At 35.9% G+C, this 20,326-nt stretch overlaps 1 protein-coding gene across 2 annotated transcripts in view; it reads right to left on the reverse strand.

Annotated features, from left to right (window-relative positions):
• RDX (radixin) overlaps positions 1-20,326 on the reverse strand; it is a 152,276-nt gene that overhangs the window by 40,862 nt on the left and 91,088 nt on the right. Inside the window, exons 11-14 of one of the 2 annotated variants that reach the window (XM_037841375.1) lie at positions 12,208-12,368; positions 11,168-11,260; positions 8,642-8,884; positions 7,489-7,649 (exon numbers count right to left, since the gene is read on the reverse strand). In XM_037841375.1, coding sequence (XP_037697303.1) covers positions 7,489-7,649; positions 8,642-8,884; positions 11,168-11,260; positions 12,208-12,368 — 658 coding nt within the window. Of the gene's footprint in view, positions 1-5,064; positions 7,650-8,641; positions 8,885-11,167; positions 11,261-12,207; positions 12,369-20,326 lie in introns of those variants that run through there. The other variant, XM_037841376.1, reaches the window with a different exon arrangement.

Genomic DNA, 20,326 nt, shown 5'->3' on the forward strand with positions numbered 1-20,326 from the left:
AATTGCCCCTTTTATTAGTATGTAGTGGCCTTCTTTGTCTCTCAAAACATCCCTGCATTTGAAGTCTATTTTATCTGAGATTAATATTGCTACACCTGCTTTCTTTTGGCTGTAGCTTGCATGAAATATTTTTTTCCATCCTTTCACTTTCAGTTTCTTTGTGTCCCTGTGTCTAAGATGAGTCTCTTGTATGCAACATATTGATGGTTCATTTTTTTTGATCCATTCTGCGAATCTATATCTTTTAATTGGGGAGTATAATCCATTTACATTCAACGTTAAAACCGTGAAGGCATTTCTTGAATCGGCCATCTTATCCTTTGGTTTATGTTTGCCATATTTTTCCCTCTCTCTATTAATATCCTTTATTGTACCCATATCGAATCTCTTTAGTACTGAACCTTTCTCCAAGTCTCTCTGTCCTGTCTTTCTCTGTCTGTAGGGCTCCCTTTAGTATCTCCAGTAGGGCAGGTCTCTTGTTAGCAAATTCTCTCAGCATTTCTTTGTCTGTGAAAAATTTAAGCTCTCCCTCAAATTTGAAGGAGAGCTTTGCTGGATAAAGTATTCTTGGCTGGAAATTCCTCTCACTCAGAATTTTAAATATATCGTGCCACTGCCTTCTTGCCTCCATGGTGGCTGTTGAGTAGTCACTACTTAGTCTTATGCTGTTTCCTTTGTATGTGGTGAATTGCTTTTCTCTTGCTGCTTTCAGAACTTGCTCCTTCTCTTCTATGTTTGACAGTGTGATCAGTATACGTCTCGGAGTGGGTTTATTTGGATTTATTCTATTTGGAGTTCGCTGAGCATTTATGATTTGTGTATTTATGTTGTTTAGAAGATTTGGGAAGTTTTCCCCAACAATTTCTTTGAATACTCTTCCTAGACCTTTACCCTTTTCTTCCCCTTCTGGAACACCAATGAGTCTTATATTCAGACGTTTCATATCATCTATCATATCCCTGAGGTCCATTTAGATTTTTTCAATTTTTTTCCCCATTCTTTCTTTTATGCTTTCATTGTCCATTCTGTCATCTTCCAGGTCACTGATTCGTTGTTCAACTTCCTCTAGTCTTGTACTATGAGTGTCCAGAATCTTTTTAATTTGGTCAAGAGTTTCTTTAATTTCCATAAGATCATCCATTTTTTTATTTAGTCTTGCAATGTCTTCTTTATGCTCTTCTAGGGTCTTCTTGATTTCCTTCATATCCCGTACTATGGTCTCATTGTTCATCTTTAGTTCTTTGAGTAGCTGCTCTAGGTGCTGTGTCTCTTCTGGTCTTTTGATTTGGGTGCTTGGGCTTGGGTTATCCATATCGTCTGGTTTTTTCATATGCTTTATAATTTTCTGTTGTTTTTGGCCTCGTGGCATTTGCTGGACTTGATAGGGTTCTTTTAGGGTTTGTAGACCTATTGAAGTCCTTATCTCTAATTTATCAGATCTACAGCTTCGTGGAGTACACTTTCTCTAACTAACCAGCAGGTGGCGTCCACGAGCCACCTGTTCTCCACAAGCCAGTTCTCCCCTGCTTAGCCTTTTTGGTGAGTGGGGGAGTGAGTCTTGTGGGGCCCAATTGGTGTACCAAGCTTGCGTGTGTAGTTGGTGTTGCCTGCCCTGTATGTGGGGCGTGTTTCTGGGCAGTCGGGGAGGGGGGGTGGCCCTAACAATCAAATCTCCCTGATGATCCTAGAGTTTTAAAGCTGCTGCAATAGTCTAATCCTTCAGTTCAGTCCTGCCACAGTTTGCCTCTGCCACTGACCCACAAGTCTTTGGTATTGGCGTATGGCTCCTGAGACTTGCAAGTGGGCCCCTCTTCCAGGCTATGCACCCCGGGTCCTCTGTTGAGGGATGACTGTGCTATGTCACAGGTGAGTGCCGTCCCCCCAGGGCAGTTCTGGGCTGCTGGGCTGTGTAGGGAGGCTCCCAGTCTGCTCAAATGATGGCTGAATGGGGCTTTGTTATTTCACACTGCTCCACCTTCCCAGCTCTGGGACATTCAGCTGAGGTTGCAGGGAAGGCTAATGTCCACGCCCAGTTTTGTGGTGTGTGCCTGTTATTTGAAGCACTTCCGTCACACTGCGTTGTCTGGGGCAGCTCTGGGCTATGGGGCTGGCGATGGGCAGGAGTGTTTCCTGTCCACCAGGATGGTGGCTGTGAGCGGACACCCCCCTTTTCTTGGGAAGTTGTGTTGTTTAGTGAATTTTCTCAGCCACTGGATTATTGCCTTTTGTCTCAGAGCTCTCTTAGTTCTGCTCTTGACTTGACGTGCCCAAACTGCAATTCTTTGAAGCTTTCTGTATTGGGCTTCTTAGAGTAATTGTTTTAGAAAAAGAAAAAAGGATTTAAAAAAAAAAAACAAACAGCCCTCCTCAGAGATCTAATGGGTTATTGAAATGCTAAGAGACAAAGCAACCAGGGCCATTAAGGAAAGGTCCACAGGGCAGAGAGATCAGCTTTGCTTCGGGATTTGCATATGCGCCTCAAGGCCTGAGCTCTGCCCTTCCACTTTCTGTGTTCACCAGAACTCCAAAAATCCTCTGCTTTTATTTTGGAGTTTTTCGTGTTGTTTTTTTTCTATGCCTGTCTCCTCTCTGCTGGGCTGGCTGCTCTCAGAGTCTCTGGTGTCTGGTCTCAGTCTATCTATGGTTGGAGTTTGAATCAGTAGAATGAGTTTCCGATAAGAGCAGCCACTGCAGTTCTCCCTTCTCCTTCCCGGAGCTGACAGCCCCTCCTCCCCCGGGACTGAGCCTGGCAGGGAGGGGCGCGGGTCCCCTGGCCACAAAAACTTACAGATTTCGCTGATCTCAGCAGTTCCACGTTTTCATGAGTGTTGTATGAAGTATGCCCAAAGACAGATTGCTCTGTGGTGTCCAGTCCACGCAGTTCCTGGCTTTTTACCTACTTTCCTGGAGGAGTAACTAAAACATACAGCTCACCAGTCTGCCATCTTGCCCCGCCTCACTAATTACTTTTTAGAAGCAAACTAAATGACATGCATAAATATTAAAGTGAACCTAAATTTTTAAATAATCACTAAATAAAATAATTAAAACAAGGTTATAAAAATAAAAAAATTTAATTGCATAGATGGAAGCAACTGGCTAACTATAAGCACAGAGGAATCTGGGCATACAAATAATATGATCAACAATATGGTGCTGCCATTTTAAAAGAAATCTGATATTGCAATAGATTAATGCAAATGATCTAAGAGCTAAGATAATTTAATATTACGACAACTATTATTACCTATTTGTTGCTCCATATTTCAAGATAGGCCAAAACAAAAGGTCACAGTCATTGTAATCTTGGTTCTATGTCCTAGAATATAGCAGGCACTTAATAAAAATGTACTGGTTAAAGGAAGGCCATTAAAAAAAAGAATCTGGAACCAATTACTAGCTAGAGAACTCCAGAATCAAAACATAAACCAGAATTTAAAGGATGTGCCATGGGGTAATTATCTTGGTTATGTGGCTTTACCTTAAAATTCTGTGGGAAATGATGAATTTTTGAACGCTTAAAGCAGTATATATTACCCCAAATCAGAAAACTCTTGTTTCATAGTTTAAGGAAGCTTAAAATATCGAGGAAACAAAGCAGGAAGACATGGTTTTTCCGGGAGGGAAAATGGAAGTTCTTAAAATCTTGAAAGATGGATATAGATAAATTAGAAGAGATGTTAAGTGTTAAGTAGGACCACTAAAGAAAAAGCAGAAGGATTATTTAATTGGAAAAGACAAGGATGAGAATGTAATAAGTTTTGATACAGAATACTAACATGAGCGAATTTTTTCCTAGCTATTAATGTAGGATGCAAGAAGTCAAAGTGCCTTGACATTTTGTGAAGTTATGAAAATCTGCAGAATCCACTGAGCTTTTGAAAGGCACTTAGAAGACTGCCATGCTACATAATGGGCCACATAAGAATATTTGATAATCTTACAGTTGAAAAATAATGAAGAAATAAAGTACAGAATAAGAGAATGATGAAGTTCTATTCATTTAAAACTTGGAGAGGAACCTGCCTGTCAGTATAGCTCCATATACAAATGTTTTCCCTTATCCCCATTAAAGACAGCCAAACTTTGGCTTACTAGTCAGTTCAGTAAATTAACGTGAAAGGCAATAATTCCTTCTATTTTAGTTTCAAGCTTTAGTTTTAAAAAGACTAATTGCTTGCGTAGTGCATAAATGGAATGGTATACTTTTGGATTAAAAAAGTGTTTCATCTTATGTTCATTTCTAAAAACATCACCAATCAACAAGGTGATCAAAATTGTGATAGAAAGCTGTGGGAATTTTTATTCTTTAATCACAGCATTAATACTGAGACACTTTTCTAATGATAATCAGAAGTGAATCCCAATAAAGTCTAAGATAATTTTAAAGTGATAATTCTGGTCACTAAAGAAAAAAAAAACTCCATTAGATAAAGCAAAATATTATTAAATAAAATTCCGTTTGCTTTTCTTACAGGAGCAAAAAGATCACGAACTCTACACTTGTAAGAAGAAACAGTAAAGTGACAGTTAAACATTACTATAAACTAAGAAGACACCTGGCTTTTAAGACTATTTTTAGAATAGATTTATCATTTATTTAAGAAGAATCTTTATGTTAAAAATTAATAAGCTTTTAAAAAGGCAATTTCTTCTAGATTTATGGTAACTGCTCTGTAACGTTGCTTTAAAAGAATATGTATTAAAATAAATGCACTTAGAATACACTTCTTTAAGTAACAGTAGTATTTTAATAGTGAGATGAATCAATAAGGAAACTATCCTCAGGAAAAAGAAACTGAACACTACACAATGAAAGCAATGATTGGAGATTCTAAATTATTTTCTGTTGTCAAAGACACGATTTAATTTTTCCACAGAATTAGCAATCTCTGTACTCCATACCGAGAGAGGTATAATTTGGGGAATGGAATAAACTGAAGATTTTGGAAATTTCCAATCTACTCATTTTTGAGACATGATTCATGGCTCTAATAGAGATTATAATATTAAAGAAATCTGTAAGAAATCCATGTTAAATAACAACAGTGGACCTTGAAGGCATGTGCTTTTGTCACTTTATTGTTAACCAATGAATGTTATCCAAAATTGTAGATGTAATCGTAACTTAATTGTACAACACAAAATTATGCTAATGGTAAAAGCCTGCTGGAATTTACCACATCTCATTAATATATTTTTACATTACTATATGAACATGTGCTCTCAACTCCTAATGACAGAAGTTGTAATTGGTTTAATCACTATTAAAACCCATATTACAAATGGTTGTTCCTGTTTAGAAAAATTCACACAGCTTTAAGAATGGATTAAATCCATTTTAATCCTAATCTACAAATAGATTATAAACAGCAAATATAACTGGAAGGTTTTCAACACTGATATCAAACTGATATAGCAATGGTAGTACACACAATTCAAAATGAGTAAAATTAATGCAAATCCAGTGGACACCAGATTTTCATCTATAATGGCAACTGCTTTAAAGCTTTGGAAAAGTGAACACTTATGTCTTAAAAAACATTAATTGTAGGGCTCACCATCTGATGTGCTGCAAGTAGAAACACTGTCATCCAGAGAGTTTTGAAACATGTGCACAACCACTGTACAACAGTCATTTCAAGAGTTACCAGTTACCTTTTGTCCTACCAAGTCCAAAAAATATATTAAACACAACCTGTCCTTTTCCTAATGTCTGCCCAGATTAATCCTTTAAAGTCAGCAAAATCAAAACAGCACAAGAGATATTTTCAGACATAATTTGAATCTGCTGTGCATGAAAAATGTTCAATAAAATGGCAATTTTAATAGATAAATGTAAATTTGAATGCATAATACCAAATGGAAAATAGCTGAACCACACAGAGAAAACAAGGCTCTCCCTATCTTCAAATCTAACTGTTTAACAATAAAGAAAATGTTAGAACAAGTTAACTGGAAAGATTTCTTCGGTAAGATGTAATTGAAATTAATATAAACTAAAATTATAAAGTTCTAAAATAGGCTTAACAAACCAAATTTAAGTATTCTTAGAGACTGATAAAAATTAACACAATGATTGGAAACCAAATATGCTAAAATGAGTATGTAATTATATAAAGAAATGACGGTACAGACATTCTTCATATGGTACAAGGGCAACATCTCTTTTTCATTCTCTTTCATACATGCAAACACACACACACACACGTGACACACACACATACTTTCTCAGACATAAAACACCCCTCCAGGAAGACAGTATACCAGTGAGAACTTACAGTTTTCATACAAAACAGAGTCCCACAATTCAACTCAACAAAAAGGCAGTTAAAAAATTTAGCACGCTTAAGATACTCTGAAGGAAAATGAAATTTCAAAAATATTCCTTCATGACAGAAAGTATTAGTATGTATTATAAAACATATAGCTTACACTCTCCATTACGTTTGAACAACCAGTTATCGCAGGTGTAGTAGTGAGGTAGTTTTACTGTCCCTTCTTGGGACCAATGTTTTCATGTGCTGCCCTTCCAGAAAGGTCCAGGTTTTACTTAATGATTAAAATCAATCACCAACAAGTGTACATTTTCTTTTATTAAAACATCTATTTCTGAATCAATCTATGAAAGAGCAGTACTATTCAGATCTTTCAGATCAACTGTTATTTGCAGGTAGTGTTTCATCAATGAATTCTATGGAACTACTACGTGCTGTCTACACCTTTGTGAATTGGGAGGCAAAGAAAATCATCAAAGGACTGCAAAGATGAAATACCAGGCAATTCATCTGTCAAAGATGACTGTAATTAAGTAAGCAATATCAAATTTCCAATAACATAATTAAATTGGGATTTAAAAAAATTAACCACCAACTGCACACTACACTATAAAAATGTTCTAATCCTTTTCATGATTCACAGCCAGCTTCTACACAGTGATCAAAGACTGCCCACCTTGCCTACCCTCATTTTAAACAGTGCCAATGATCTGTCTGAAAGCCAAATTGTGACTGCGGGCATGGCAGGATATGAGAAGGGCACACTGAGAATTTATGAATGAGAGAGAATGTGGAAATATATGCAGGTAGAATATCAGAAGGGCAAGGGAAACACAATGCTCTGTCTAAACACTAAGTCACCATTATCCTTTAAAATGTTCAAAGTGCTCAAACCACACATACATATTCGTCAGACATGATAGTGTTAATCTTCAACAGAAAAAAAAAAATGGAAAATGGAAAATGTGAAAGGAAGTGATGGAACACTGTTCTCCATTCCCTGGACCAAAAGAAATAGAAAACGAAGCATGACATCATGCTGCCTTAATGTTGAAGGGCTCTCCTTAAATGTGTCTTTTAGCTACCATAGTCAAACTGGTATAAGTGCTTTGGCAAGGTGGGATGCATTCCGTCACATCTGCAAAGGCCTGCTTTTCTCTGTTGGTGGTTCAGCTTATGAAGAACATGTATGCAAAATAACAGCTCTCACATTGCTTCAAACTCATCAATACGCTGCTTTGTATTGCCTTGTCGAATCTGTCGCAGAGTCTTGTACTTATCACGGCCTGCTTTAACATTCTCAGCATGAAGAACATCGTTTTGTGTTTTCTTGGTTTCATCTCTGGCTTGGGCCAATTCTGAACTTAATGCCTATATGTAAAAAATAAAAAGTATGCCTATTACTTTTTTTTTTTTTAAGATTTTAAAGTCTCATGAAAACTTTAAAGACACAAAAAATACATATATACCAAAATCTCTGAATTTTTAATATGTTAAAATCTCCACTGTGAAATCTCTCCCTTTAAAGTGTGTGGTGTGTGTGTGTGTGTTTTGTTTTATTTTGTTTTCACTTTTAGTAATGGTGAAGATAGTGGTTAGGGAAGAATATTCACAGTCTTTGATTTCTATACTTTACCATAATATTTTGTATTCTATTCTAAATTTGCTTATCTTTCTCATCCAGTACTTGAAATGACTTATGAAACGTTTTATGTAGCTGTTACAGAGTAATGTTACTGTAAGATCTAAAATTTGTACAAGAGAAGCTTTCTCCAAAAGTCTTAATATAAATATATCAATATTTATTAGTTAATAAAAGTTGCAACTGTCACCTCATTTTCCTTTATTAATATTTACAGTGTTCATCAATTAAAAAATTTTAAAACCTATCTGGAAAAAAGCTCTGACAATACAAAAAATTTCCAAATTTTTATCTAATTATGAGCATCTAAGTAACTGACCTTTGCCATTATAAAATCTGAATGAATAACTCAAGACATATAATTTTTAAAAGGTAGTCTATTAAATATAATTGTTTTCCATTTACACTTTACTGTTTTAAAAGTAAATCTATTGTTTTTTAGCATGGCACTAGGACAACTTTCTACCTTTTATAATGGGTCAAGCTATAATTAACTTACTAGTTAAGACCTGACTACATAAGGCTAACGATTTACTGATGGTTCATAAAATGGATGAAATAAAATAACATGACTCTAGATCAAGCACTCACAAAGCAATCACAATGCTATCCAGTACTAAAGGCTTCCAAAAACCATACATTCCTTTTTAACAAGAGTCTTAATAGACAAGGAAAATGCAAGCTTTACTTAAAAGTGTATATAACGGCAATTTTTAAATACCTGGAGTTGCTTCTTAACACGCTCATTTTTCTGTGTTTCTGTTACACGTTCTTCCTCACTTCTATGGTTCATTACACCTTCATTTGATAATTCAGCGCTAGCCTGAGCATTATTCTCATCATGTTCATCATGCTCATTTTCTGTTGGAGGAATGACTGGTGGTGGCGGAGGGGGAGGGGGGGCAGACATCACAGTTTTTAGCTCTTCTTTGGTCTTTTCCAAGTCCTCCTGGGCTGCAAAAGCCTGAACATTAAAAATAAGCTTATGAATAAATTACTTCAAAAATTGTTAATTAAAAGGAACAAGTCAAGCCTTTATCCTGCCTTTCAAATAGAAAATATATTTCAGGATAATGAAAATAGGCCCTATTGATCAAAGCTCTATTTTTAAAGAATGCCAGCAGGTAGGAGCAATAAAATTGAAAGTATCATTTTGCAAACCTTAATAGAAATATTAATTTTAGCAATCATCATTTGTTGCTAAAACTGCGATGTAAATGGCTGATGGGAAATGGTTATAACGTCACACCTAACAGATTACTTTTTAGCCCAAAGGGGGAAAATGTAACCAGGCAATGGAGGAATCAGAATGTCATTACCCTAATCTAGTGATCAATTAAAATAACTAATGGTGGGCAAGTGTCTTCTGGTTTAATACAGCATGAAGTATCCAACATCACCAATGATTTAGGTGGTAATATCATCCTGTCTTGTCTGGAAAAATCCTTCTTTCCACTTTTGTCCTGCTGTAACTATTAATAACATCCACTTTCACTCTCAAAAGTGTGCCAGTTTGGATGATATATTATATGGATGCCCCACCTATGATGCCTGCTAGCCAAGAACGTTTAGCTTGAATCCTTCAAGTTTTTAGAACTAACTTCTAGTTTACAGGAAACACTGGGAATAAAAGGACAAGCTAAATGACATCATGAGGACTCAACCAGACAAAAAGAGAAGCAGGAAATTCTACAGGTCTCCTCAAAAAGTCAACATCATAAAAAGCGGGACTGTCCTAGGTTAAAAGAGACTTAAGAACAAACAGATCAAATGAAAAATCCTAATTTGGACACTTGCCTGGCAAACTTATGAGACTTTTTGGGTCAACTGGAATATTTTGAATATAGTCTGATAATAGAAAAGATAAAAATTTACTGAAATGGAAAACAGGATGTACAGTCTGATCTCATTTTGAATATATAAATGTGTACGTATACAAACGCAGAGAAAAGATCCGGAAGCATATATAGTAAGACGTTACAGTAACGACCTTAGTTTGTGGGAATGTGAAATTTTTTCTTTTGTGTGTAAATTCACAGGATTTGTATCTGTAATATGTTATTTTCAAAACTTATGGGTCTCTGAAGCTCATAAATCATCCCTATAAGGGACCTATATAATTCTAATACAATGTAACAGGTAGATTAACAGGGTTTTATTCCCTCTGAAGTGTTACATACAAACTTACATAATTCTCAATAAATCAAATGCTTCTCAATATAATTTAAACTGCTACAAAGAAAAGGTAAGGGTGAAAGAAAACTGTTTTCTGTAGTAAGTATATTTTATTGTAGAAAAATCATGGGACTACACAACTACTTTGAGTGTAAAACATGTTTATAGTTGCATTTTAGAGTTAGCATCATTTAAAGTTTGTATTCAACTCTCAATATCATATATTCCCCACCCCTCCAACTAAAACCTCAATTTTTTCCCGTGTCCTACTTGACATTGGCAATTTCATCTACTTAGGAATTCATATCAGAAATTTCAGTGTCACCCTCATTGCAACCCTGTAATTCAATGTCATATTCAATCCTTTGGTTGCCATGCCCTTTTGAGTCTACCACACAATGTCTGTCAACTCTTTCCACTCATCTTCAATCCTAGCCACTATCCCAATGCATCCTTCATACTGCATTCTAGTTTTATAAAACCCTATCTCATCCTGTTACAATCCTCTTTTGAACTCTTCGGAGCCCAATGTCCACAGATACTCTCCATCCAACCCCTCTGCCTTACTTAGCAGGGCATTTAACAACTTTCACAACTTAATTCCGTATTATCTAACTTTCCAGACACAACTCTCAACATTTCTGAATCTATGCTCTAAGCTTTGGTCACTTACTATCACTTAATAATTGTCCTTAAATAGGTCATGTACTTCCGTAGCTCCTATACTCATATCCCTCTGTCTGGAACCACTATCTCTTTGGTCCCTAACCACACCCAATCTTTTCTATCACCAAAATCTGATTTGTTAATCAAGACCCAGCATAAATTTATAGTTTCCTCAACACCTATCTCATCCCCACAGAAAATAATAATTGTTCTGTGTTTCCAAAGTATTTAGCTTGTATCAAGGGATTAATGTTGACTACAACACACACACACACAAACACACACACAATTTTCTTTTCCCTTCTAAATTGACAGTGTCTTATATTCATCTATACAAATTCAGCATAATGCTGGGTACAAAATAAGTATTCAACAAATGCTAGCAAATGAATAGACAAATTATTACTTTGTGTTGCCATTCGGTAGCTTCTTCTTCCTTTTTCTTCTTAGCTTCTTCTAGAAGTGCAATTTTGGCAGTGAATTCAGCAAGTTCTGCTGCCTGAAATAAATAATATAATTACCAAGACTAAAAAACAATGTATTTTCAATAAACTTGTTATATGTTAGGTCAATAAAAGTTTCATGTACATGCTCTGGCTCTTTTTATAAAATGATGTTTCTCTTAGATAGCCTTCCATTCAAAAAATGGTAATTTTCTTTAAAGTCTCAAGTAATTTTTTTTTTTTTTTTAACTCTATAAGCAAGTAGCCAAACCTCTTTCATAGCAGGATCTTTTTTCTGTTTTTTTTTTGTTTATTTCTATTTTTATTTTCTTTCATAGCTGGATCTTACAATTTGTAAAGCAGGAACTATTTTAAAACTTTCATTAATAAACAAACTATTTACTAAAGACTACAAAAGGAAAAATTTATAATTATCTAATTCTGTACAGTTTAAAGAGCACTTTGTCAAATAATCTCATTTGATTCCCCAAAAATCCTACTAGCTGGCATTATTACTTTTTTCAAAAGTAGAGTACTGAGGCTCAGAAAGACTCAAAGACAAATAGCAAGTAAATGCCTAAACTAATATTTAAAACTAAGATCTTAGTGTCATGCCTACTCCTTCTGACAAGCATTTCCACTAAACAAACAAAAAACCCACCAACTAATTATAGCCTATAGTATCTTATAGGAGCGAAAATTTATTGTGTCAATTTACCTAAAGCAAAACATGCCAGTTAGCTTACCACAACTGTCCAACGGATAAGTCAATCAGAATCATTTGTTGGCAACAGACACCATTTATAAATAAACTATAGGAAAAGAGCTTTTATTCTGTTTCATTTAAATAGAAATAAAATTTTTAGTATATTTACAACACTTTGTTATTAAGTTACTTGTATCTTTGGTTTACTTTCCAGAGGTATAGTATACTTAGTTTTAGAAGGTGCATTTAATGCTTTAAATTTTTTTCTCTAAGATGGACTTAAAACAGGTTCCTTACCAGCTGTTCCTGATTCTTCATCTGATCAGCAGCCTGTTTTGCTATAGCAGACTTCGCCTCTTCAGCAGCTTGACGCTCCTTTTCAAGCCTTTCTGCTTCTTCTTTTGCTCGTTTCCGTTCCTGGTCTAGCTCAAGAGCTTTGCGAGTCTGTTCTTCTAGTTCTGTTAAATACATTTGTATGTATCCCCCCCCAAAATGGTTAATTTAACTATTCTCATGATCAAAAGCCAAGATCAGCACATATGCAAATGTACCTAGTCATTTTAAAAAATTGACTACACAATTCAAAACTAGGAAAAAATGAAAATCCCTTATAATTCATGTCAAATCAGAAAGCGAGAAGCACATACCTTTATGATTGACTTTAGTAAACAATTTATCATCTGCTTCAGAAATCTATAACATTTTAAAACGTATGTAAGTTTAAAAGTAAGCATTAGATAAGTAAATCAAAAAAATCTAGATTTTAAACAGTTAATTACTGATCCAAAATAGGAATTTTGATGTGAATTATATGAATTTTTCAGAATTTAGAATTACTGACACAAATGGCATGAAAACAATGAATTAATATTTGGAGACAAATGGCATGAATTTTAACTTTAAGTGTGTAGGTCATAAAGTCAACTTCCTTTCCTTATTCCAATAAGTTGAATGAGAAAACAGGAAAAGGGGAAAGTTTTAAATGTGAACTTAAAAGCACCAATTTTAAACATTGTTTTGACAATTCTTGTTTAATAGCAAGTAGGCTCTGTGTCAGAAGACAACAGAATACCACTTATTAGAGGGTGCAAAGTGTCCTAAGAATGGCTGTCTTTCTGTATACTTTAGAACAGAGGGAGAAAATCTGAAAACCTACGTGCCATGAGGTTTGAAAACTAACTGTAATGTACAAGTTTCTATTCACCATTCTTAACTTTGCTGGTCTTGATAAGAACTAATTTAAGTAATTTAAGACTTAAGAGGCAAGAGAGTTGGGGAAGAAAAACAACTCTTTCCTTAGGCTTTAAATCCTTGAAAAAAAAATAATGTCAAAAAAAAATTCCACGTGGCCACTTGGCTATAAAAACAAAATGTATATAACACTGGATGTTACCACAGCTAAATTCCAGGACTACTCATTTCAGACTTTGCTTTCTAAAATGTGGACAATCAAGCTTTTTTAATGACCATTACTCTTTACATCTGGTTCATTGATACATAAAATAAACCCACAAAGCTCATGGCTTTTTCATCTCAATGAGCAAATAAATAACTAAAGGAAAGTTTACAACTAAAAACAATGCTTTATTTTCTCTCATTATAAAAATTCTTTCTGTACTGTGAGACAAGAAAGAGAAATAAGCTTGAGTTAAAAGTTAAAATTTGAAATAAATATTCCCCAATATTTGTAATTTTCCACCAGTTTTTTGTAATAAATACCAATTTGAAGAATGGTAGCCAAAGCAATAGTTGTTTTGTGGTATACTAAGAATTATACAAAGGTCTACATTTTTTTAAAATATTGCAAATGAACCTTGAAAACTTCGAATCTACCAGTCTCTACAAGACTATTCTAGAAAGGATGGCTTTGAATAGCCATATAGCCCCATAAATGATTCCCATTTCTTTCCTTTCCAGATAAATGAGTTAGAACAGGTTGATAAACTATAGCCCATGAGCCAAATCCAACCCTCTGCCTCCTTTTGTAAATAAAGTTTTATTGCAACACAACCACTCTCATATGTTTACATATTGTCTGTGCCTGCTTTCAGGCTACAATGGCAGAGTTGAGTAGTTGCAAAAAAAGACCATATGCCTATAAAGCCTGAAATATTTATCATCTGGCCCTTACAGAAATAACTGTGAACCTATGAGTTAGAATGAAACACATGTAACTCCTCTAAAAAGGATTCAATTAGAAAGATAAACAGTATCTGAGTTTTGCCTATCTGCTTTATAAAAATCCAGAATGTATAATTTTTTAGGTCTGACATGTGGGAACAGGGTACCAAAAGACCTGGCTTATTTCAAATATCAGCCCTTTCAAGATAAATATTAAAGGTTATGAGAACAAACTGCTTCTCACATGAATTGTGTCATATTAGTAGACATACATGGTTATGGTGTGTAACTGAGAGTAGACCAAGGTAATTATTCTACATTCAAGCTAATAAAATTAATGAAAGCTTCTCCTTCTCAATTAGGTCTGAACCCAAGTATTACTTGATTATAACGGATCTAAGATTGTGCAAATCAAATGATCTCTTATCTTAATTTATGTTAGCCCAAGGGCATCACTTTGAAACTGTTATAACTGTAACAGCTGTAAAAACTAGAATAAAATATACCAAAAGGATTATGGACTTTTCTTCCCGTTTCCAAACTAAGGCATTCGTTCATTAGGTACCATGTATTTTTATCCTGTAAATATAACTAATAACTAATACTATCTTGAAAGAAAAGCAAACAATAGTCCCATAATAAAAATTCTCAGAAATAATGGAATTAAGAATTTGACCAAACACACACATACAAAAAAATCCTGAACAAAATATAACAATAAATTTTGTATAAATGGGGGAAAAAGAAAGAATGTGACAACAAATTAGTCACTGAAAAAGCAGTTTAAACATGTGTACTGCAACTACATAATGGAGTATTATACCACCATTAAAAAAAAAAAGATCTCTATGAATGCATATGGAGTGATTTTCAAGATATATTAACTGAAAACAGCAAGGTGCAAAAGAATATGAATGTTCCTTTTCGTGAAAGCTAGTAGTGAAAACAAGAATGTACATTTGTGTGTATATTGTATTTGCTTATTTTGTATACAAAAAATAGGCATTTGCTTATTACCAATAGAGGAAAATGAAGGAGGAGCAAAATCCAGCTGTCTGAGGCTTACAGTAGTCTACCAGGCTGGGAAGACACAGATTTAGTGTTTTTTTTTCTGCTAGCAACCATAAGGTAAAGGCTGACAAATTGAACTTAATATTAAGAATGTCTCTTCATTCAAACGACACCATTAAGAGAATGAAAAGGTCAAGTCATAGAGAGAAGCTATTTTATAATATATGCAAAACACTCTAACATAAATAAGAAAAAGAAAGGCAATCCAACTTTTAAAAATGGGCAAAAGACTTGAAAAAAGCATTTCCAAAGGTGCTCAAAATCATTAATCACATGAAAATGTACTGTATTACTATACTCAGAATGGCTACAGAAAAATAAATACCAAAAAAAAGTAACAGTAATAGGCAGTGGAAGTAGTGGTGAGGATGTAGAGGAACCGAACTCTCATTCACTGATGGTAGGAATTGACAAGTCACTTTGGAAAACTGATGGCAGTATCTCCTAAAGCTGAGCATATGCAGTCTGCGATTTAGCAATTCTACTACTTGGTATATACCCTCAAATCTTAATATATTGAAGTACACTAAATGCTTTGTACAAGAATACTCATAGCATTATGTATTTATAATAGCCCCAAATTGAAAATAGCACAAATATCCATCACCAGTAGAATGAGTAAAATGTGGTATACACATGCAATAAAATACTACGCAACTATGACAAAGAACAAACCAGTTATGGGCGTAAGTTTGAGCAAAAAGAAGCTAGAATCATGAATTCACTTATATGTAGCTCAAAAATAAGGAAGACTATTCTCAGGCATGACACCAAATGTATAAGTGACAAAAGAAAAATAGATAAATTGGACTTCATCAAAATTTAAAACTTTTGGCTTCACAGCACACCATAAACAAAGCAAAAAGACAAATGACAGAAAGGGAGAAAATATTTGCAAATCATACATATGAAAAGGGATTTATATTCCAAATAAAGAACTTATACAACTCAACAATAAAAAATACAAATAACCCAACTGAAAAATGAACATTTTTCCAAGGAAGATATACAAATGGCCAATTATCACATGGGTAGATGCTCAACATCATTAGCCATTAGGGAAATGCAAATCAAACTCACAAGATACCACTTCACACCCATTAAGATGACTATAGTAAAAAAGACAAATAACAACTAGCGTTGGCTAGGAAATGGAGAAATCATATATTGCTGGCAGCAATGTAAAATGGTACAGCCACTTTATAAACCAGTTTGCCAATTCCTCAAAAAGTTAAACACAGAGCTACCATATGACCCAGCAATTCTATGCCTAAATACCCCAAAAGAAATGAAAACGTATGTTCACACAAAAAGTTCACAGCAGCACTGTTCACAATGGCCACATGTCCATCAAATGATGAATGGATAAATAAGCTGTAGTATATCCATACAATGGAATATTATTCAGCAAAAAAAAGGAATGAAGTATAGTTACAGGCTACAACATGGATGAACCTTAAAAACATTATGCTAAGGAAAAGAAGCCCATCACAAAAAACCACATGTTGCCTGATTCCATTTACATGGGATGCCCAAAATAGCCAAATTTAAAGTGACAGAAAGTATAGATTTGTGGTTGCCTAAGGGTAGGGGAAGGGAGGCAAGGATTGGGGGGGGTGGGGGGGGGGGAATGGGAGTGACTGCTAAAGGGTACAATATTTCTTTTTGGGGTGATGAAAATGTTCTAAAATTTATTGTGGTAGTGGTTGCACAACACTGTAAACATACAAAAACCACTAAATACTATACTCTCTATGTGAATGAATTATATGGTATGTGAATTATATCTCAACACAGCTGTTAAAAAAACAGACAACACTGAACTCAGAATGGTGGCCACCTTTGGGGTGGAATATTGACTGGGAAGAAACATAAAGGAGGGTCCTTGATTGCTGGTAATGGCTGTATCTTGTTCTGGGGGATAGTTACAGGAATAAATTCACTTTGTAAAAATTCACTGAACCTTACACTTAAGAGAAATGCACACTACTGTATGTATGCTATACTTCAAGGAAAAAGGTTTTTTTTAAATACACCAATAAATGTTTAAATATCAGAAAACTATTATTACTATTATTACTTCCATTTTAGAAATAAGGAACTTGAGGAAATTGAGAAGTTAAAATAATCTGCTATGGTCATATTCTAAGTTAATGATAGAATTAAGACTTGGCTTCTAATCTTAAACAATGTATATTTACAATGGACTACCCTTCACACCCACAACTACTACTTTTTATCACATTATCATGCTTAATTCCTTCAGAGCACTTACAACTACATAAAATGATTCTGTTATTTGTTACTGTCTTCCTGCATTAAAATGTAAGCTCCAGGAAAGCACAGACCTTATCTGTTCAAAACTGTATCTCCAAAAAGAACAAAACTACTCAACAACAAAATTTTTTAAAAAGAAATTTTAAAAAATTTTAAATAAAAGCCATCTCCAATACCAGAACAGTACATAGCACACACTAGATGCTTAATCAGTATCCAAAATGAATGAAATCATGACACACCAACTCTTTCGTATGGTGTGTATTTTCAAAATTTACTTTGATACTTGTTGGAATAGCAACTGAATTCAGGTCTGGTAAATTTAATCACCAATATATCTTAAAACTGGTGAAAAAAAAAAAAGATAAATGAAGATAATTTAACGATGTATCATAAAAATGTAAAATGGTAAAATGATTCTATTAATGATTTGTGATTCATTTGAAATGAAGATGACTTCAATAAAAATAATTTAAAAACAAGATGACAGGAGAGGCGGGGCAAGATGGCAGACTGGTGAGCTGTATGTTTTAGTTACTCCTCCAGGAAAGTAGGTAAAAAGCCAGGAACTGCGTGGACTGGACACCACAGAGCAATCTGTCTTTGGGCATACTTCATACAACACTCATGAAAACGTGGAACTGCTGAGATCAGCGAAATCTGTAAGTTTTTGCGGCCAGGGGACCCGCGCCCCTCCCTGCCAGGCTCAGTCCCGGGGGAGGAGGGGCTGTCAGCTCCAGGAAGGAGAAGGGAGAATTGCAGTGGCTGCTCTCAACGGAAACTCATTCTACTGATTCAAACTCCAACCATAGATAGACTGAGGCCAGACACCAGAGACTCTGAGAGCAGCCAGCCCAGCAGAGAGGAGACGGGCATAGAAGGAAAACAACACGAGAAGCTCCAAAGTAAAAGCAGAGGATTTTTGGAGTTCTGGTGAACACAGAAAGGGGAAGGGCGGAGATCAGGCCTTGAGGCGCATATGCAAATCCCGAAGCAAGGCTGATCTCTCTGCCCAGGGCACCTTTCCTTAATGGCCCTGGTTGCTTTGTCTATTAGCATTTCAATAACCCATTAGATCTCTGAGGAGGGCCGTTTTTTTTTTTTTTTTTTTTTTTTAAATCCTTTTTGCTTTTTCTAAAACAATTACTCTAAGAAGCTCAATACAGAAAGCTTCAAAGAATTGAAATTTGGGCACGTCAAGTCAAGAGCAGAAATAAGAGAGCTCTGAGACAAAAGGCAATAATCCAGTGGCTGAGAAAATTCACTAAACAACACAACTTCCCAAGAAAAGGGGGGTGTCCGCTCACAGCCACCATCCTGGTGGACAGGAAACACTCCTGCCCATCGCCAGCCCCATAGCCCAGAGCTGCCCCAGACAACCCAGTGTGACGGAAGTGCTTCAAATAACAGGCACACACCACAAAACTGGGCGTGGACATTAGCCTTCCCTGCAACCTCAGCTGAATGTCCCAGAGCTGGGAAGGGGGAGCAGTGTGAATTAACAGAGCCCCATTCAGCCATCATTTGAGCAGACTGGGAGCCTCCCAACACAGCCCAGCAGCCCAGAACTGCCCTGGGGTGACGGCACTCACCTGTGACATAGCACAGTCATCCCTCAACAGAGGACCCGGGGTGCACAGCCTGGAAGAGGGGCCCACTTGCAAGTCTCAGGAGCCATACGCCAATACCAAAGACTTGTGGGTCAGTGGCAGAGACAAACTGTGGCAGGACTGAACTGAAGGATTAGACTATTGCAGTAGCTTTAAAACTCTAGGATCATCAGGGAGATTTGATTGTTAGGGCCACCCCCCCTCCCCGACTGCCCAGAAACACGCCCCACATACAGGGCAGGCAACACCAACTACACACGCAAGCTTGGGACACCAATTGGGCCCCACAAGACTCACTCCCCCACTCACCAAAAAGGCTAAGCAGGGGAGATCTGGCTTGTGGAGAACAGGTGGCTCGTGGACGCCACCTGCTGGTTAGTTAGAGAAAGTGTACTCCACGAAGCTGTAGATCTGATAAATTAGAGATAAGGACTTCAACTGGTCTACAAACCCTAAAAGAACCCTATCAAGGACAGCAAATGCCACGAGGCCAAAAACAACAGAAAATTATAAAGCATATGAAAAAACCAGACGATATGGATAACCCAAGCCCAAGCACCCAAATCAAAAGACCAGAAGAGACACACCTAGAGCAGCTACTCAAAGAACTAAAGATGAACAATGAGACCCTAGTACGGGATATGAAGGAAATCAAGAAGACCCTAGAAGAGCATAAAGAAGACATTGCAAGACTAAATAAAAAAATGGATGATCTTATGGAAATTAAAGAAACTGTTGACCAAATTAAAAAGATTCTGGACACTCATAGTACAAGACTAGAGGAAGTTGAACAACGAATCAGTGACCTGGAAGATGACAGAATGGAAAATGAAAGCATAAAAGAAAGAATGGGGAAAAAAATTGAAAAACTCGAAATGGACCTCAGGGATATGATAGATAATATGAAGCGTCCGAATATAAGACTCATTGGTGTCCCAGAAGGGGAAGAAAAGGGTAAAGGTCTAGGAAGAGTATTCAAAGAAATTGTTGGGGAAAACTTCCCAAATCTTCTAAACAACATAAATACACAAATCATAAATGCTCAGCGAACTCCAAATAGAATAAATCCAAAAAAAACCCACTCCGAGACATATACTGATCACACTGTCAAACATAGAAGAGAAGGAGCAAGTTCTGAAAGCAGCAAGAGAAAAGCAATTCACCACATACAAAGGAAACAGCATAAGACTAAGTAGTGACTACTCAGCAGCCACCATGGAGGCGAGAAGGCAATGGCACGATATATTTAAAATTCTGAGAGAGAGGAATTTCCAGCCAAGAATACTTTATCCAGCAAAGCTCTCCTTCAAATTTGAGGGAGAGCTTAAATTTTTCAC

This window comes from Choloepus didactylus, chromosome 6 (genome assembly GCF_015220235.1).
Source record: "Choloepus didactylus isolate mChoDid1 chromosome 6, mChoDid1.pri, whole genome shotgun sequence".
Classification (NCBI taxonomy): Eukaryota; Metazoa; Chordata; class Mammalia; order Pilosa; family Megalonychidae; genus Choloepus; species Choloepus didactylus.